The sequence below is a fragment of the Oryzias latipes genome, chromosome 15 (genome assembly GCF_053564925.1).
Source record: "Oryzias latipes strain Hd-rR chromosome 15, Olatipes_Hd-rR_3.1".
Classification (NCBI taxonomy): Eukaryota; Metazoa; Chordata; class Actinopteri; order Beloniformes; family Adrianichthyidae; genus Oryzias; species Oryzias latipes.
Window position 1 is genome coordinate 22,785,290 of NC_136251.1, and position 19,713 is coordinate 22,805,002.

The window sequence follows — 19,713 nt, forward strand, 5'->3', positions numbered from 1 at the left end:
ACATCTAAACGGTTCTGCAGAACATTTTCCCATTGCCAGGCACTCTTTATCTTATTTGTCATTGTTTAAATAATTGCTGGAAACAGCTTAGAGATGTAGTTATTGGCTTAAAAAAGGGGAAGTAGAAATTCAGTTAAAGGACAGATCCATTGCATCAGTTTTTGTTGCGTGTCTCTAACCATCAGTGACTCTGTCTGAAGTCCTTCACTACTCATATCGTTTTTAAATGGTTAGGGTTTAGAGTGGGAATTTGGACACAGCGTAAAATGATCTTTCTTTCCAATTGTTTTCTGATACTTGTTGGTCTAACAGGTAAGAAGAATCGTTAACATTTACTTTTATTTTTGTAATTAACATGGCTTACACTATCTGTGCTTCTCACATTATTTTAAATTATTTAAAGTACTTATTTGTCTTGACTTAATGTAAAAAAGTCTTTGGTTTGAATCAAATTGTGGAATAGCTAATGGTTCCCCTCTGAATACATTTTTTATTTTTATTTTTGCAGGAGTTTGCTATTGTAGCATAACTACAGTCAAAGAAACATCAGTGAAGCCCGGAGAATCCATCTCTATCCCTTGTCTCTATGAGTCAAAATATGAAAAACATGTGAAATATTTGTGTAAAGGATTTTATTGGGCCACTTGCTCAGATGTAGTTAAAACCAACAAACCTGACACATCTGGAAAGTTTTCAGTTCAAGATGACAAAGAACAGAAAACGTTCACATTGAACATTAACCATGTTGAAAGTACAGACTCTGATTACTGGTGTGTTGTGGAAATCGATGGCGGGGCTGATGTTGGAGAATATTTTCGTTTGTCTGTCTCTGGTGAGTATCTTTTTTCACCTGTTTTTTTTTTTCAATTGCAAGTCCTTAATGTGTCAGTTTTGGTTGAAATGAGTTGTATTTCATGCAATATCAGTTCAAAGTCTCACAGAGTGACCTTATTTATCGGCAACATTTGGTTTTCAAATAGGTACACCTGCTTTAAGTGTGGATAATCAAGAGATGGAAGGATTTCTTGGCGAGAACATCACCATCAACTGTAAATTTCATAACTCTGCGCCAGAAAAATGGTGCAAGCTGGGAGGGAACTGTGTGACAAAGTCGTCTGAATTTGTAGATGGAACAAGAGTAATTTTTAAAAAGAATGATACTACATATTCTGTTACAATGATGGGATTGAAACAGGAAAACAGTGGCTGGTACTGGTGTGTTAAAGGACAGTTTCAAATGCCAGTGCATCTAACAGTTACTGAGAGACCTGCTAGTAAGTATATTACTAGAATAGGAATAAACATTGGAGCAATTAGTTACCCATTTACTGATAATTACGATTTTGTATCGACTCATAGGTACTCTGACATCTGTTACCCTGATGCCTGTTACTATGAATGTAACAAATGTAACCCAGCCTTCAGTTAAAGAAAGGTCAGATGTTTTTGCAATTTATAAGTCTAGTATTTTTGGTTTCTTGTTTGGCTGTCTGTCCAAAAATGTGTTAAATACATTACTATTCTCCAAAAACTTCTGTTTATATTCTGCATGTCATTTCCAGAATGGATCCAACGGTCTTTTTCATCTCCTTGGGTTTACTGATCTTCATTGTGTTGGTGGCTTTGTTTGTCTTGTTTGTGCTGAAATGCAGTAAGTTCAGTTAAATTCCCACAAGACTTTTTTCTAATTTCTGCATGAAAAAACAAAAAAAACATTTCACTCTATTTGATTATTCATATTCTGTTTGATAGAGGCATTTCTGAAACCCCCATATCATTAACATATTCAAAACTTCCCTTAAAAAACCATTGTGTATAACTTGGTCTATGTTCGGCGCTGTAGTTCATCATCATTCCATTAGGGGCAGTAGAAGAGCTTTCCCTGCTCATTTCAAAATGGCTGCCTCCGTGAAATATTAAAAAATGCTTTTGAGAAAAGTTTTGTTAATTTTCAAAACTTTATAAATAACTTCACTACAATTCATTTATATTGAATGTCTACTTGCTGTATTGAAACAATGCAAATTTAGAGGGTTTTAGTCTTTATAATAGTTACACCATATTAAAAATATGTAAATCAAATTTGAAACAGTGGGTAAGTAAGGTACTTTTTTCCTCAAAACTCATGTTAGTATTGAATACCTTATACTAACATTGTGGTAAGCAAAACCTTACCACATTTCCTAATTTATCATAATTATACAATTAATATCTAATAAAACATTGCTAGCATAAATAAATGTTGTGGATTTCACCAAAAGGTTTTAAAAAAACATCTTAATTCCATAAAATTTGATTTTTCTGCCAATTCTTTGAAGTAGTGGGCTTTCACAGTGGTTAAGGAAAATTTAAAAAACGAGTGGCGATAAAGGTACGAAAAAGTAAAAATAAAACAGGACAGCAACGTTGCATAATTCTTTCAGATTTGACACAATTCCTCCCTAAATTGCAAAATGTTGGGCTATTTCTTAACATTTTAATTTAGATGCTATTTCTTCCTTTTAGTTATTTAAACTAATCTTTCATGTTTTACTCTGTATTTTTAGAAAAAACTAAAAAAGAACCAGCCACGGAAAAGGTGAGTTCAACTTTGATTGTTATAGTGTGAACTGAAAAAGTAAATTGTGCAATGAGATGTTTTTTTGTTAAACTACTGGGTAAACTAAATTTGCCAGCTATTTTTGACAACAGGTGACATAGTTGTATATTTGCCATTGTGTTGCTGTGTGAAACTTTTAAACACTCAACATTTTAACAGATTTTCTTGCAATTTCTGCCTCAAAAGTATTGTAACAACAATCCCCTGTCCTTAAATTGATGTAACTCAGGGTGTTTTTTTGTTCCAAAAACGATAGTTGAGAAACTCGGACTTTGCTTTCTTTCCTCAGACGGAAGTGGGAGTAGTTTATTCTGATGTCACTTTCAAGAAAAAGAAGACATCTGAGGTATCAGCTGAAATTAGACTTAGTCTCAAGTGAAAACATGCTTAAAAGAGTTGGTGCATCTGTATTCAGTTCTTATTTCATTCCTTTTTTAACTGTAGGGAATAGCAGCTGAAAGTGATGGGAACGTGACTTACAGCTCTGTGGTTTCATTTAAGCAACAGGACAGGAGGTAATTCTTAAATTGCCACATGAAACATGACTTTATTTCGGTTTGTCAGTTATTTCATTTGTCACTCGCAGCAATGAACAATGCAGATGTTGCTCAGGATAATGTAACACCACAACTAATTTTTGCATTTCGGTTTCTGAAAAATTCTTATTGGCATTGAGAAATAATGTGGTCTTTCTTCTCATTTTTGATGATGGTCGTTTCTTCTTTTTCAGAGTGAAGCAAAAGTAAAGGAAGTTTCATGCAGCACTTCACCAGAACAAACTTTTCTTTCTGTGTCTTATCAGTTCATCTTTTATGCTGTGTTGTGAGAGACTCATAGAGCCAACCAACCTTTTTATAAAGCTGTGGGAATTATTTTTTACATATTTTTAGTATATTTGTAGTTTTTGCATCTTTTTGGCAAAATCAAAGTATTCAAGGATAGCAGGATAATAAACAAAGAGTGTTTTAAATATTAAATATTAATATTTGAACTTGGGCTGCTTGGTGCTTTAGTGATCAGCTCCTTTGCATCACAGCGAGGCCCTGGTTTGAATTCCTGCTGGGTCCTTTCTACAAAGTCCCACTTCAATCCTCTTTAGACTTTACAGTAAAAGCTTTCCCAGTAACTATGATTATGCCGCTTTTAGCCAAAATCTAAAAAAGAAAAAAAGAAAACTGTCATTTTCGTGGGCATATTTCTGCAAAGCTGCAGTTATGCATTTGAAATTTGCCCTTGAGTTGTGGGCAGGACCAGTGGCGCAGAGCCCACCCCCTTTTTCTGAGAGCTCTCTGTTTACATGCTCTCCCTCTAGCGTACAGCTTTTTAACGTAACGTGTGTATGTGTGTGTGTTTGTCTGCTCCTAATTCATAGTTTAAAAACAGAAACACTCAAACATTTGAGCTTCATTTTCTCAAAATGTCCTCCATCAGCAGAGAAATGCTACAAGATCATGGCAAAAACAATTTTCATCTGAGCAGCTCGTCTTCACCTTTGAGTAGCAGTTTAGTTTGCAGACATCCTGCACAAGATTGAGCAGTTCTTGAAGATGGACAGGTGGACATCTGAACTCTTTATAATAGCAAACCAATGTTTTCTAATTTTGGGTAGGAAGAATTATAAAAATATGCTCATTCACAGCCATGAGATTACTTTAAATATAAACAAGTAATCTGTAATACATTACAGTTTAACCCTTGTGCTATTGTAGCCACTTTACCATTGGGAGTTGGGTCATCTAGACCCACTAGACAGTGCGCTGAACCTTTTTTCTTCAATGATTTGTGATCTTCACTGGTGTCCATGGATTACATGACCACATTTCCACCTTTATCCACCTTTGTCATGGTAGGGAGAACATGTCAATGTAAAGGTAGGGTCATCTAAGATAGCACGAGGGTTACAAGTAACTTTCAGCATTGATAAAGACTGTGATGCTTGGATTACTACTCTTTTAGAGTCTAAGTCTGTGTTAATCATCTATGAAATATAACATACTCAAGGTAAACAGACCCAATTTTAAATTAAGTTGTTAAACAGTATGATCCTGACTTTAGCACAAAAATGAACCATTTACTGATGCCAGAGTAAATATGGGAATTTCCGACTTTGATTTAAAATTAAATAAATAAAAACAAAAGTTTGATTTTTTTTTTGTGCTAAAATATCTTACCGTTGGCTACAGTGTGTAGCTAGAAAAGAGTTTATAAAACATTTAAAGTACTTCTTAAAGTTTTAAAAACAGGTAAATAATTGAATAAGGCATTAATGTATTGCTTTACAATTGTTAGCATAAAGCTAGACACACATAACTTTCAATGTAGAAAAAAAGTAAATAATAGAAATAAATCTCCTAAAACCAAGTGACATAAGAATAAAATGATTAAAGAGGATGTGACTAGTACTATAAAAAGACAAAAAACGTTCACCCATCTTAAATTGAAAAATATTGTTTTTCAATTAACAAACATTGACCAACTTAATAAACCATTATTAAGGCTATAACCATTTCAATGATTCTTTATTGAGCAGGCTGATTTTACTTTACATCCATATTATACAAAAAGATATACAATTACACGAGTCATTAAAAATTGAGAAACTTCTCTTTTTTGTTTTCAGATTAAATGAAAAAATTAAAATGTAATTAAAAAGATGAAGTTAATAATTGAAATGGGTTTTATAAAAAAAATAAAAACTAAGAACTTAAAGCAACAGTATTTAGGTAACAGTAAAAAAGCTTTTTCAATCCATTTATCTTCAATTCCTGCTTAATCTGCTCAAAGGTGGGTCGGCAGTCCGTTGATGAACCACACTCACACCCAACTGACATTTTGGAGTCACCAGCAAAGGGCATGGAGAAAGCCCACGCATGCACGAGGCGCACATGCAAGCTCCATGCAGAAAGGACCCAGTTGGGCCTTCTCCTATAGCCTTTTCATTAAGGCAAAATGCCAAGTTCATATGGACATCTTTAGAGGTCAACAATACAGTTTTACAAGTAAAAATTCTTTGTATAAACAAAAGTATGGATTTTGATACAAAATGTTTATGTTTTAGAGATTTTTTTCTCAAACAAAATAAATTCACAAAGCAAGTTGAAAGAGTCACGTTTGATTTTTTTTTGCTCTTTAATTCCTTGTTGTTGGAATGGGCTTCAGTCGTTCTCTTGATTCAGTGAGGCCTTTATTTAGATCCCGCTCTCTTCAGCGCTCAGGTTGGTCTGTTCGTGCGTTTTCAAAAGCTTGAATATGTGTTCCAATCGAATGGAGCCTCTGTGAATCCACTCTCTCGTCTGATTATGCTGCAGATCGAAGACAAAAGAACAATCACAGAATCAAACTCAAAGTCCAGGATAATTTTAAAGTTCATTTCTTATAATTCATGTAACTTGTATCTGTGTGTATGCTCATGTTTTTTTCTTTAGTTCTTTCTTTAGTCTATTTTTTTTAACATGTTGTAAAATCAGATAATAATATTTCAGATTATAGTACACTTTATTTTGACAAAATCACCTGAACAACATTGACTGGTTTTCCTTTTTTTTTTCTCACAGAAAATCTCAGTATTTTAATACATCCTTTAAATCTTCGAGATCGTCCTTAAATATTTTTTTCAGGTTCTAAAAATGCCTGATCAAAAGGTTAACAATAAACATTTAAAACCTCTACTTACTGAAAAATATTGATTTATACACTACAAGAATTTAATGATTAAAATGAGCCAATTTAATAGATGAAGAAAAGAATAAAATGTTTTGATTTGTTAAACTTATAGACAGGGATTGAAAATTACAAAGTCCAGAGTTCGCAAATTACAAAAAAGTCACGGTGAACAAACAAATGAAGAACAGCTTGAATTCAAAATTGAACCTAAAGTGTTCAAGTACTTTTTAACAACCGTAATTGTATTTAATGTGATTTTTTTCCCTATTAAAAGGAGAACCACAATAAATATTTAGATGCATTTTTTTAATATTATCTTAATTTTATAAAAAGAAAACAGTCATGCTCAAACTGAAAACTGATTCTGACATTTGAAATTTACAAAAACTAAAAGCTTATGACTGATATGATTAAAAACCACATAAGAGCTGCATGAAATGGTTGTACTTGTTGAAGTGAGTGTGTAAATAAATACGATGTACTGACCTGATAAAGCACCAAAATCAAGCTGCAGTCGATGCTCAACACCTCACATTTCTCAGGGACTCCGTTCACGTCCACGGTGATGATTTGCCCCACTCTGTAGCGGGTTAAATGTGGGTACGGCCATCTCTTTAAATACTGCGTCATGAAATATTTGTGAATCCCGCTTGGAACGTCGTCCAAAACATTCTCCACTGAGGAGGAAAAAGAAGACGGATCAGTCATCTGTATTGACACAATCTAACCAAACCAAACCAAACCGCGGTTTATTTGACCAAAAAGAAATGTAGGGAACTTCACCCATTATTTGGTTTGTATACATGTAGATACATTTCTAATTGTGGCCTGAACAATAAAAAAAAGAAAGAAAAGGAAAAAGTCTGCACACTCCAAAAACGAAATGTTAAAGTAAAAACACCCGTTTCAGGAAGAAAAGCATATTTTGTCTTTCTTGTTGAAGGTGAAACTGAACGTGGAGGCCGGAAACATGCATGTACACACCTCTACATGGAAGTGTTTCAGTGTGAACGTAGCCTAAGCCAGAAAATAAACTCATCAAGAAAGTTTTTCAATAGCTAAATAATCTTTTTTTGAGAAAACTTGTCTTATTGACTCAAAGTTTTTCTTTCAATAGGAATAGAAATTTTTTTCTGACCTCGTTGGTAGATTTATACATTTTATGAATGACTATTACAAAAAAAACAACAATAAAACCAGACAGGGATGAACTAAAAGAAAACACAACATCAAAAAAATACAATAGCTAAAAAGAATGAGTTATTCAAAATAGAAAGAAGAGAGAAATAGAAGAAGAGAAAATTTTTCTCTAGAAAGAAAAAATTTTGGCTGTAGATTTATGTAAAAGTGGATTTGAAAGCAATGAGGTGTAGAAATATTTCATCAAACTAAATCTGTATCCAGATCCTGATAGTATATGCTCATATTCACAAACTGCTGTTGCGTTATAGTTCTCTTCTGTTAAAAAAGAAAGTATTTGGGAAAAAAAGAAAAGGGCAAACTTACACGGTCTGCACACTAGATGAAGTAATGGTAAACCAACATAAACTGCCGTGTGATCGTCTACAAAAACCAGAAACCTGCAAAATAAAGGTGGCATCAAAGAAAATGCTTAGTAGTTGATTTACGTTTCTTCTTTTCGAGCTACAAAGAACTTTGTAAAACTGTTGATGAAGCTTCACGGTGGAACCTCAAGCGGTTCTTTCTGCTGGGGAGTTCGCCCAGAACTCCAGGCAGGTAAGTCAGCTCGTCCTCCAGGGACTTGACCACAACGCGGGCGCCGATGTACAGCTCTGCCAGCCTGGCGGTGGAGTCAAAGGCTATGTGATGTCCCGATACGAGACTCTTGCCTTTTTCTTCAAAAACCACTTTGTATTTTAACCGTCCGTCTTCTGCAAAGACAACAAGAAGAATAGATTTGTTGTCGTTACAAACAACATTTAAATGAAGTTTTTTTTTTTTTTGCGTAATAAAAGGTGAGTGGTGTCAGATTAACAGGTCATAGGTCGTCTTTTTAGGCCATTAAGTGTCAAAAGGACAGAATATTACATTGAAAAAATATGTAAGTGGGAGTTTATCTTCTTTTTTAAAGGAAAAACTACATAACAAGAATAAAATGTAAAAATAAAACAAACTTTAGGTCAATATCTTCCATTTAAAAATACTCATAGATCTGTAGATTTCTGTATGTGAGGAGAGTCTAAAACCTGAGCTCTAAAACTTCTGAAAATCTAAAAATCTTCAAAAACATGATGAAGTTCTAACATGCAATGTTTATTCTGCAAGTGTTTACTTTTTGTCCACTCTTTACTCATACCTCTTGTATTTATCTCTGCTATTTTACCGCGCTTCCACTCCATGGCCCTCCTCCTGGCAATAACCATCATGCCTGGAAGGATCTCTTTCTCCGGCAAATCAGGGCGGATAATTTTGGTTTCGTTGTTGCAGTGGCTCACGTAGGTGGATATGACAGAACAGCCCGCTTTTGTTTCTGCACAAACACACAATTAAAAAAGAAAGAAAGAAAATTAAACCTTTAAGACAATCAGCCTGTCATAATGGTATAAATTCATCTTACATTTATTTTGAGTTATGTGTATTTTCAATTATCATTAAATGCAAACAATAAACTTTGTTTAAAATAAAAGATATAACAAATGATTCGATTATCTTTTTATAGAAACATAAAATGTCAAAAATGACTAATGTTTCGTGTGCTGCGTAAGAACAACAAAACCTAAAAAAAACTAAAATAAAGCTGAAGTTCATCTTAAAAGAAAATATAACAATAAAGTGCAGAATTAGGTTTTCTATTTAAAACATAATTCCTCAAAAAAATGACCCCATTAAAGTTCAAAAAGAAAAAGCATTCAGGGCCATAAAGACATAGAACGCGTTCTGAATTCTGTATAAAACTGAATATCACACATTCCAAAGGCAGCCAACAAGTTGTGACTCATTTGAAATGTTAGTCGTTGATGAACCAACCATTGTTGTTTTCTATGCTGTCCTTAGAGCTCTGAGGCTCCGGCACACTTGACCTGGACTCGTCCACTTTCCCAGCTTCTGTCAAACAAGAAGACATGGACCCGTTAGTAGACATCCTTCAATATGAGAAGCAGCAATTTATAAGGGATCAGTATGAGTCAACCATGAGCATTGACTCTTTTTTTAAGATACTTTCTTACCTACTGTATTCCTTTTTGCTTTAGCCCTCCAAAATAAAAGCACAACATTTTTTTTTACTTAACCCTTGTGCTATCTTAGATGACCCCGCCCTTACATTGACGTGTTCTCCCTACCATGACAAAGGTGGATAAAGGCGGAATAATTTCATATAATCAATGGACACCAGTGAAGATCACAAATCATTGAAGAAAAAAGGTTCAGAGCACTGTCTAGTGGGTCTAGATCAGTGTTTTTCAACCAGTGTGCCGCGGCACACTAGTGTGCCGTGGGAGATGGTCAAGTGTGCCGTGGGAAATTGCCCTCATTAATCATTAACTGATCTAAAAACATTTTCCATCTCCAGGAAATCAGCTCTTTGTTCATCCAAACAGGCCCTGATAAAACACTGAGTAGTTAGGAATATAAAAGATCTTAAAATTACTTTTTCTTTGTGTTTATTTAATTCTATTAAAGACATTTTGATAAGAATGACTGTACCGCGATTTACCTGCAGCTATGACAGTTTGCGAAAAAGTCCCGCACCTTTGCCTGTCTCCGCCAATCATTCTTGAAGGCTTAATCACATGTCATCAGTCTGACCAATCCGAAGTGCTTAAAGTCTTCACTTCCTTGTTCTTAATTCTGCTGATAAAGTCTCTCAGTTCTAACAAAAATACCAGCTAAAGCTCGTCTTTAGCGGTGTAGCTTTACACAGAGTCTGGTGTCAGACCGTGGAACAAGTGAACAAAACAAGGAAGCTCCGAGACGCGAGTCTTTCTGCAAGTTTTTGGCAGTTTCACACTACATCTCCCATGATGCATTGGCTTTAAGGGACAGCGCACAATGAGTTGTCTTTGTGAGAAACGTCTTGAAACCACAACAAACAAACAGTTTCTAAATTTTCTAATTTAACTTTCACTTCATCTGTCGATCAATACAGACCATGAATTTCTGTTTTTTTTTTTTTTTTTTTTTTTGGATGCTGGTGTGCCGCGGGATTTTTGTCAAGGTTAAAGTGTGCCGTGGCTCAAAAAAGGTTGAAAAACACTGGTCTAGATGACCCCACTCCCAATGTTAAAGTGCCTAGGACAGCACAAGGGTTACACAATCAGCTCTGACTTTACCAACCCAGCTCAAGGGAAAAAATATTACATGGTACTCCAAATATTCTTATAATCCTGTTCTTTTTGTCTAAATAGATGGCCATGAACTAAGAAAAAAAATGTGTGTGTTCTTGTAAGTTAAACAACTTTAAAATGCAAAGAAAGACCCCTTGAGAATATTTGTAATATTTGGAAGGGTTGCAATCACAGCACAAATAAAGCCAAATTATTGTTTTAAATATTGCTTTCAGCTATGACTGCCTTTTATAAGTAAAAAGCAACTCTGTTAAAAGTCATTTAGATCAAAACTAAACAAAAACTCGAGTCTCAAGTCAAACCTGAGCTCTCAAAGGTTTTTTATTCTAGTTTGAGGTTAAGGTCAAAGCTTTTTCTAATATTTAACAAGAACACTGATAGATAATAGCACGGGAAAAAATGTATGACATAAATCAGATATATGTTGCCATTCTTGAAGTTTCCACCTCATAGAATTTCACACGCAATCCTTTCGTCAACTTTAAAGAACCAGAATAATGTGGATTCTGGGTCTAAATGTAGAAAAGCGTATAGTAGCACTACTGTATGTATGCTGTATGTATAAAATGGACTTTAATTCCCACACCGATCATTTATTTTATTTTATCAGCGTTCTCAGTGGTCTTTTAATTATAATTATGCCATTTTTAAGCAAAAAAAAAACAAACAAACAAAAAAAACATTTGCTTTCAAGGTCATAGTTTCTACAAAGCAACAGTAGCTCCTCAGAGTTGTGGGTGGGATTGTTGGCGTGGAGCAACCCCGCCCCCCTTCCCCTCCCCGTTGCTGATCTGTTCGCAAGCTCTCCCACTACAGGGAGCTTGTGGCCCACTCTGCCTATTTTTTTTTTTTTTTTTTTTTTACTCTGCCTATTTTCTGCGTTACAAAGAAGTTATTTTTTTAAACTGCATTTTTTTGTCTGCTCCTGATTCTTAACGATTTGAATAAAGAAATACTCAGAAGCGTAATTTTGAGTTTAATTTAAGTTGTGTTCGCCATCATTAGTAAAAATGCCGCAAAAACATGTTGAAGTCACAATTTTTATCAGAGTAGTGCTCATTTTCCTTACTGTTTTGTTGTTAAGCTTACCTGTACTCAGGCTGTTAATGCTCAGCGTCTGTTTGGACTTTTCTGATGCGCCGCTCTTTTTCATCTTTGTGGTTTTTCTGTTGTTGTGCGAGAGTGGGATATCAGAATCATCGGAATCCTCCCCCGGTTCCCACAGAGTATCGGATTCAGCCTCCCCAAACGACTCCGTTTCGCTGTACAACTCCTGGGCGGTTGACGACTGCAGAGCACTGATAACGTGTTCGGGGAGTCTGGTTAAAACTACAACGGCTTCTTTCTCTAGATGCAGACAGTCTGCGCCATTCTGAAAACTTTCTGTCTTGCAGGGAGTGATATAATGCGATGATGGGCACTCATATGCAGATTCTGGCACACCTGGAAATAAAGCGGAAAAAAAAAACAAGTTGTAGTTGTTTGAGACAAATGCAGAACATGAGAAAAAGCATCTGCTATAAAAAATCAAACATTGGTGGGCTCAAATGACAACATGGAATCAATCTAAATTATTGCTGCAAAAGTAACCAAAAAAAATACACAAAAATTGAATTGTGTTGCAGTGAAATTATGGACTCACCATTGAACTCATCTACACTGTCTTCTGAGCTCTTCTCCTCCTTAATGTTTGGCTTGAACTCATCCACTTCCATGGCAACTGACAAACACAGAGCAACAATAAGACATGCAGATGTTGGCTGACATTACGTCTTATTTTTGATTCAAGTTTTCAATAAGAATTAATATGCATCATCCCAACATTTACAAAGAAAAATAACAAGCAAAAATATATTGGTTGTATATGTATTATAGACTCACCATTTTCATTATCTACGCTGTATTTGGAGCTCTTCTGCTCCTGCAGGCTTGGCTTTAGTTCCACCTCTTCCATAGCAACTGACAGATACAGAACATACACACACACAAAAAATTGTGACACAGCGCGTGCTTTTGAAGACCACCGCCATTTATTGCAAATCTGGCGATTTAATTAAAAAAGTAAATCAAAAAGAAAAAAGGAAAACACAGTTTTAGCTCCTAAAACAAGAGGAGACAGACCTTAGTTAAGCTTTACATATAGGCTATGTTTGAAATATGTTTATATATTAGTTAATAATGAGAAAGCAAAAGATAACATTTGATTATGCGAACCTGAATTTACACAACTATGGAACATGATAGAGGGAAAGTGAACGGCAAGCAACTTAAGGAGAAACCCGCGAAGAAGAAAAACTTGAGGTGGGGATACAAACTCATCACTACACACTGCGGTGATGATAGAAACTCAGAGACCAACCATAGTTTGTGCAATTAAAAACAAAAAGCAGATCGCATCCCATCACACTTAGGGTCATAGACTGATGTTGTATATTATATATGTCCTCACAGGTGACTTGTAATAAATTTTTTCAAAGTTATGTAGGTGTCCCACACTGAAGAACACGAAACACACAGACATTTTAACTCGGTATATTACAAAAAAAAAGGCATAGACAACCATACTAAATGTAGATACTATGACTACTTCAAACTATTTTGAAGTTCCACGTGTTTTTATGTGTTTATTTGGCTAAACTCCAGACGTGGACGCAAAAGAAATCATAATGTCAAATGGAAAAAATGTGTAGTTCGAGTAGGTTTCAGGTGCTCAGTCACAGCAACCACCTAAGGTCAATGTAAATTAACGAACGTGCAAAATGTCCCATAGTTAGCAGCTAAAGAACAAAAACAAACCCAGACAGCTTTGTCAAAAACGCAGAGAAGTAGCGTTTTCTCCAATATGCTTGGTTATTTTAATATTCAAGGCTTACCTGTTTTCATTTACCAATTGCCTACAAAATATTATTAAAATCAGTTAACGGAAAAAATAAAAGAAAATATCTTGATTCTAGGGTTAGCTTTAGCTTGTCAGAGCAGAGCTAACCCTTGCTTCTTCTTCGACTGTCCCATTTCTTTGTTAGCTTACATGCTGATATTACATTGCGCCCCCTTCTGGAAGATGGTAGTTTCTACAGTCCATTCTCAACTTTTGAAACCCCACGTTAGTCCAAGTCAACCCCCCCCCCCCCCCCCCAAAAAAAAAGTAAATTATTTTCAGCAGTGTCTTGTCTTAAGATATAACTTTTCTATAATAAAAACTTCACTGTTTAAAATTATATTTAAAAAACGTTTTATTTTATTCACTGAGACATTCCAATATGTGATGCAAATTGAAAATGCATTACCACTGAAAATTTATGGAGCAAAATTTCATTGTTTACCTAAATTTCATTTTCACTCATTGTAAAACTCTTGAAGGTATTTTTAGACCCCCCTCCCCCACACACACACACATTACCTGTTTTATCCGCAATTAGCTATTTATTCATGTTTTTAAATATTATTTGATTGTTATTGATGTGACGAATCCTTAAACTTTATTAAAATAGTAACAATACTATTGGATATTATCATTTATTTTTATTAAGGCACTTTTGTGGACAGTCCCTGGTCCTGAGCGGGGAGCTGATAGGTACTGGTTTGGTTGCAGAGCAGTCTCCTTCAGCTCGCCCTCCAGCCGGTGACGCCTGCCCTAACAGAGTGGCGTGACATACACCTCTAATAAAACCATTTCAGCTTTTTAATAACTCTTCCTCCAACTGGTAAGGGTTCATTTTCCCCCCTCAAGCTGTTCGGGGTTTCTTTTGCTGTTAGTAGTAAGTTTTTGTCCAGGCGTTTCACTTTACCGGCATGCCGCATGCTAGCAATGTTGGCCCTCAAGCTAAGTCGAATAGCACGTTTCCGCTTAGACCTGCTGAACGAGAACGGGCATACTGGCGTCACAGAGCTTGTCTGTCCCTCAGATTATGAGGAGTAATATTTGATAAGAACGAGGCTTGGCCAAAATGGCTTCTTGTGTTCTCCACAACCTTGTCAGTCGACTGTCAGACTGTGTGAACAAATCATGGATGGATTACACACCAGTAGCATCAAACTGTTCTTCTTATTATTATCCCAAACGAAACTACTGTCTTAAGTTACACCTGTAAATGATAAAGGCGTGGAAAATATTTCTATTAAGTTCTGACGTTATAAGTATTTGCCCAGTAACCCCTAATGTATTGCTTAACGCTTATAGGCTGGTGTGTAATGATTTTTTTTAGCTAACAAACTTGTTTAAATGATCTTAAAAATTAGGATTTCAATAATTTTCTTATTTATTACAATAAAAAGTCAATCATGGTTTGTCTGACTTACTCTACAAATGAAAGACTTATTGATTGAGGTAAAAAGTGCACTTTAAATTACAAAATATCTAAGATTGGTACATTAATTTTAAAATTTAAGTTTCTGTGTTGCCAAGAATAATGGTAACTAATTGTGAGAGTATCTGTTGACTGTGCGGTTACTCACAGTTCTGTTTTGTGACCTTTTTTGTTGTATTTGCTGTCATTGAAATACGGTTGGAAGTTGACATTTGTGTTTTGTCTACAGTCGTGATGGCCGTGCCCCCTGCATATGCTGATCTGGGCAAGTCTGCCAAGGACATCTTCGACAAAGGCTATGGTACTGTTCCTGACTTTTTGATGGAGTAGTTCTCGCGTGTCCAAACTGCTTGACAGCTCGTTGAATTTAATTTTGTGAAACTGTGTCGCATAAATCAAGAATTGCATGTCTCCCCCACAGGTTTTGGTGTGGTGAAGCTTGACGTGAAGACAAAGTCAGCTAGTGGCGTGGTAGGTGGCGTTATGGTTAACTTATTAGTCGTTGCTTTTTGGTCAGTATGTCAATTTTTTAAATGTCCTGTCAAACAGAACCATTCATCCTGTTAACTACATTTTTTTTCTTCTTTTTTCAGCATAAATCAGATATATTTGTGTGTGCAGTTGTTATAAAAATAATGTAAGATATTATTCTGATTTTTATTTTATTTTTATTTTAAAACTGTCTCGTGCAGGAATTCAAAACATCTGGCTCTTCCAACACTGACACCAGCAAGGTCTCTGGTACTCTGGAAACCAAATACAAGAGGGCCGAGTACGGTCTGACCTTCACCGAGAAGTGGAACACTGACAACACATTGGGAACCGAAATCACAATTGAAGATCAGGTATTAAATTGTTGAGATATTATCACCTGCAGTTGCAATTCCATACGAGCGCACACACAACACACATATTTTGTGGTACCGTACAATGTTTTGTGTCAAATGTTTGTTGCTCCTCGTAGATTGCAAAGGGACTGAAGTTGACTTTTGACACAACCTTCTCACCAAACACTGGGTAAGATGGTGGTTAAAATTAGTTTTGTGTGTTTGGAGGCAGGACTGGCTGCGGCCTCTCTGCATGAGTAATTCTGGAAACCTGATCTTTGTTGCACATGCTTATGACCTGTGTCGTTGCCAGCCATGTGACCAGGGTCCCAGTAAGGAACGAGGGTTTAGTAACGCCTCACTGTCGCTTTCAGCTTTTACTCTTTTGTGTTCGGACAGTTCTGCGTGGAAAAACGTGTTTTCCTTCAGCTATTCCACATGCGTTTGCCTCCTGAAGTTAGAATCTCTGCTCACATTTAGTTATTAAAATATATTGCAGTCTTTAAGCCTTAGGCTGAAGGGTCAGGCAAATTATTTTCATTAAAATGCACAAAATGAAGTTAAATAGAAGTTCTCTTCTTCTAGAAAGTATATGTGAATAATGACAGTTGGAGCTTGTCCCTCAGGATGCTGATTACCTACTAAAGAAATTTGTAAAGCAAAATAAAATAAGTATTAAGGTTACTTGATTTAATGCTGAATTAGTTTTTGGTGTCAAGCTTAGTGTAAAAACACAAAGTTTTAGAAATATACTGGTAATTATTTGAAGTACAAAAGGTGTTATACGGTAAAGATGAAATATTTCATCAAAAAAGTGGAATAACAGTAAATGGTGCTACAAAAGCCAAAGCATGCTTAGATTAACTCTAAAATATAGTTTTCAAATGTTCATTTTATTTTTTTAAAGAAATTTGAAAAAATGTCATATTTGAATAAGATGAAAATAAAAATCATGGCTGGATTGTTAACAGTTTGAATGATCTTTCTGGATGAAGAATGCTAGAGTTCTTGATCCAGAGCATGATTGTAAGTGTGAACACTTCTTAGAATTTGCTTAGTTACTTCATCAAACAGAACTTGAGTGAACTTATTCTGGTTTTCACCAACACACAAAATTCTCTCATTGACAGCAAGAAAAGCGGGAAGGTGAAGGCTGCCTACAAGCGCGAGTACGTCAACTTGGGCTGCGACGTTGACTTTGACTTTGCTGGACCTACCATCCATGGAAACGGCGTCGTCGGCTACGAGGGTTGGCTCGCCGGTTACCAGATGAGCTTCGACACGGCCAAATCCAAAATGATCCGAAACAACTTTGCCATTGGCTACAAGACTGGAGACTTTCAGTTACACACAAACGTGTGAGTAGATATGTGGAATGTCTTCAAAAACATTTACACTTTTGCCGTTGGTAATAACAGAATAGAAGTTTTTGGTTTTGGAAACGGAAGCTCGGCTTTGGGGGGGGTCCCAATCGGATCACGTGATCGGAAATCAGGCCCGTTCACATAATTTCCGACTCGATCAGAATCAGGTGTTACCTCCCGATCAGGGCTTGTATATTTAGTTTATTCTTCTTATGATCAGCGCTATGGACTTTAAGCTTATTCTTCCAGATAAATACTCTACTGGAAGTCTGCAAATCACAAACAGATCCCAACATTTTACTGCTGTTGAGGCGCTGCAGAATACGACACTAGTTTGGACAGGAGGCTCACAAAAACAGTTTAACAAAATTAGTAGAATGTTCAGATTCATAATTTATACATAAAAACGACCAACAAAGATGGTGTTTTTGTTTAATTGGAATTGCTCTCTTCGTGCTTTTGACACAGACGGCTGCCAAGGAATCGTCTAAAACTCCAGGAAAAAGAAAAAAAACCAAAAACAATTAAAGCAAGTAAATGGTTCCATTGATATGAGTTAGTTATGAATACTCATCATATTTGTGCTACGATTTTAAAAGTCCTCAATCATTTTAGAGAATTTTTAATAGATGTGAATGACATAGAATTTAAAATGTTTAATAGTTCTGACAATAATAAAGCTGGAGTCGCCAACTAAATTTCCTAGTTATTTATTTTTCTAATGACTATTTACTTGATTCTTCAAGCTACTTAACATAGATGCTCCAATTGCTAAATGGTAAAAGAATGTGAATAAAATAAAAAAGGAGAAAACCTTGATCTGTTTATTAAAGTTGTGCATATTGAGAAAATGTGTTACAAAAGTATCCGACCGGATTTTGGTACTGGCAGATACTTGAAATCAAATGTCTCTGAATCGCATTCAAATAACCAAATCTGGACATCCCTTCTTAAAACACTCTTCAGTGACGATTTCCTATCGGTATCATAAAGTCCTCACTCGTTCTGGTCTTTCCAGCAATGATGGATCTGAGTTTGGGGGCTCGATTTACCAGAAGGTGAGCGACAAGCTGGAAACGGCGGTGAGCCTGGCGTGGACCGCTGGCAGCAACAGCACTCGCTTCGGCATCGGAGCCAAATACCAGCTGGACAAAGACGCTTCCATCAGTGTAAGTGGAGAAGCAGATGAATGGAAAAGGCTGCAGAAGTGAGAGGAAAACCTGACCAACCGTTCTTCTTGCCCTTTCTAGGCTAAAGTGAACAACAATAGCCTTGTTGGTGTTGGTTACACTCAAACTCTCAGACCAGGTAAGGCTCTTCCATGCACAGCAATTTAGTCAAAAAAGCTGGTGTGAATCCTGACCCTGCTGTGTGTGTGTGTGTGTCTGTGTGCAGGTGTCAAACTCACCCTGGCCGGCCTGGTTGACGGGAAGAGCATCAACGCCGGAGGCCACAAACTGGGTCTGGGCTTGGAACTGGAAGCCTAAGGGTTTCTCATACTGCAAGGGACAAGGGAAGATCACACGAATCTGGCCTTAAATGTATGTCCAACTCAATCCGGCGAGGAGAGATTGTTTCAAAGGCTACAGCCGCACTTCAGCCTAGTGATTTGGCTCATCAGTGCATTCAACTTTTGCTGACTTTTTTTTACTTTATAGTTTTAAAAGTCAGTTTTTGGTTTATTATTTATGAACGACTTGTTTCCAATGAAACACTGCCGTAGTAATGAAACCGTGTGTGTCACCAACAAGGTGCGGCTTAGTTGGGATAATTCCAGGCACTCCATTGTCGTTGTTTTTAACTTCTCCAACATGTGACGGCATTAGTTTGTGGACTTTTGTTGTCCAGAGTTGTCAAACTTTCTCAGATTTTTACACCATAATGTCTAATATCATCTGACAGCAGTCAATTCTAAAGCTTCTGAACCACACTAGACGTTTTCTTCTGGCTTCTATTTAAGTATCCTCCCCGTTTGTGTCGCACTGACAACACTGAAGTGTCGACTGTTGGGATTTTGGTTTTAGAAACTTTGGGAGAAGTTGACTGAACAAGGCTTACTGTTTTCTTTTAATTGGTGACAGCAAATAGTTGGGGGTGGGGACTCGCATAGTTCTGATGATGATGATGATGATGATGATGATGCCAAACTCTTCTCTATAGAGGGTGTAACTTAAAGCTGCATACGTACACTCTCAAGCTGCTTCCCTGTTCTGGGTGGAGACGGTCCACTGGAGGTCTTGGAGGTCCTTATAAGTATGTAAACCTTTTCAATAAAGTCTTTGAACTCCACAAATGCTTGGTTGTTTCATAGCAAAGTGTCTTGAATTATTTTTGTCTGAAAGCAGCCAAAAGGAAAACATGCAGGAATACATGAGGACCAAGGATGGAAAATGCTGCTTTACTTTATTTCTTTATTATTGACAATTACACAATATTCCAAAGCATGGCATATCAACATTTGATGGGAAGGAAGGAAATGAATCCAACTCTAAGCATTAGGTGGGGAAAAAAACTACAATTTTTCAACTGTAGGCCAAGACCTAAATTAAATTGAAAAGCATCAATAAGTAAATAATGAACCCACCTAAGACTATCCTGAAGTACCAATCCAGGTCAAAATGGGCAATTTAAAAGTTTCACTGCATT

The 19,713-nt window shown here is 36.2% G+C and overlaps 3 protein-coding genes across 6 annotated transcripts; 2 read left to right on the forward strand and 1 right to left on the reverse strand.

Moving 5' to 3' along the window:
• The first annotated feature begins 131 nt into the window (after positions 1–131).
• LOC105355791 (CMRF35-like molecule 9) lies at positions 132–3,481 on the forward strand. Of its 3 annotated transcripts, XM_011484415.4 has the most exons (9): positions 132–312; positions 509–832; positions 981–1,274; positions 1,360–1,435; positions 1,563–1,651; positions 2,547–2,578; positions 2,889–2,945; positions 3,044–3,114; positions 3,330–3,481. In XM_011484415.4, the coding sequence occupies exons 1-9, from the start codon at positions 267–269 to the stop codon at positions 3,343–3,345; spliced, it is 1,005 nt and encodes a 334-aa protein (XP_011482717.1). In that variant the 5' UTR covers positions 132–266; the 3' UTR covers positions 3,346–3,481. The 3 variants fall into 3 exon arrangements, with proteins under 3 accessions (XP_011482717.1, XP_078787956.1, XP_078787957.1); XM_078931830.1 differs by lacking the exon at positions 981–1,274; XM_078931831.1 differs by lacking the exons at positions 132–312; positions 509–832 and having other exon boundaries at positions 882–1,274.
• Positions 3,482–5,101: 1,620 nt separating this feature from the next.
• LOC101173492 (uncharacterized) lies at positions 5,102–13,635 on the reverse strand. Of its 2 annotated transcripts, none has more exons than XM_004077100.5 (10): positions 13,443–13,635; positions 12,451–12,528; positions 12,212–12,289; positions 11,659–12,012; positions 9,251–9,328; positions 8,580–8,753; positions 7,953–8,154; positions 7,769–7,842; positions 6,749–6,939; positions 5,102–5,901 (listed from the first exon to the last, which is right to left on the reverse strand). In XM_004077100.5, exons 1-10 carry the CDS (start codon positions 13,450–13,452, stop codon positions 5,788–5,790), a joined length of 1,353 nt encoding a protein of 450 aa, XP_004077148.1. In that variant the 5' UTR covers positions 13,453–13,635; the 3' UTR covers positions 5,102–5,787. The 2 variants fall into 2 exon arrangements, with proteins under 2 accessions (XP_004077148.1, XP_011482718.1); XM_011484416.4 differs by having other exon boundaries at positions 9,251–9,325; positions 13,443–13,596.
• A 449-nt stretch (positions 13,636–14,084) lies between these two features.
• Positions 14,085–19,360, forward strand: vdac2 (voltage-dependent anion channel 2). The gene is made up of 9 exons (XM_004077101.4): positions 14,085–14,273; positions 15,106–15,177; positions 15,298–15,347; positions 15,569–15,721; positions 15,841–15,893; positions 16,834–17,061; positions 18,086–18,236; positions 18,318–18,375; positions 18,463–19,360. Exons 2-9 carry the CDS (start codon positions 15,111–15,113, stop codon positions 18,552–18,554), a joined length of 852 nt encoding a protein of 283 aa, XP_004077149.1. The 5' UTR covers positions 14,085–14,273; positions 15,106–15,110; the 3' UTR covers positions 18,555–19,360.
• The last annotated feature ends 353 nt before the right edge of the window (positions 19,361–19,713 follow it).

Bases quoted from the DNA above. Each gene is read 5' to 3' on its own strand.
- LOC101173492 (XM_004077100.5), bottom strand. The intron at 6,940-7,768 runs GTAAGTTTGCCC...TTTCCTCCTCAG, and splicing joins TCATCTAGTGTGCAGACCGT to TGGAGAATGTTTTGGACGAC. The intron at 5,902-6,748 runs GTCAGTACATCG...TTCGATCTGCAG, and splicing joins TGATTTTGGTGCTTTATCAG to CATAATCAGACGAGAGAGTG.
- vdac2 (XM_004077101.4), top strand. From the start codon at position 15,111: ATGGCCGTGCCCCCTGCATATGCTGATCTGGGCAAGTCTGCCAAGGAC. The intron at 15,348-15,568 runs GTAGGTGGCGTT...TGTCTCGTGCAG, and splicing joins CAAAGTCAGCTAGTGGCGTG to GAATTCAAAACATCTGGCTC. The intron at 18,237-18,317 runs GTAAGTGGAGAA...TGCCCTTTCTAG, and splicing joins ACAAAGACGCTTCCATCAGT to GCTAAAGTGAACAACAATAG.
- LOC105355791 (XM_011484415.4), top strand. From the start codon at position 267: ATGATCTTTCTTTCCAATTGTTTTCTGATACTTGTTGGTCTAACAG. The intron at 313-508 runs GTAAGAAGAATC...TTATTTTTGCAG, and splicing joins GATACTTGTTGGTCTAACAG to GAGTTTGCTATTGTAGCATA. The intron at 2,579-2,888 runs GTGAGTTCAACT...TTCTTTCCTCAG, and splicing joins AAGAACCAGCCACGGAAAAG to ACGGAAGTGGGAGTAGTTTA.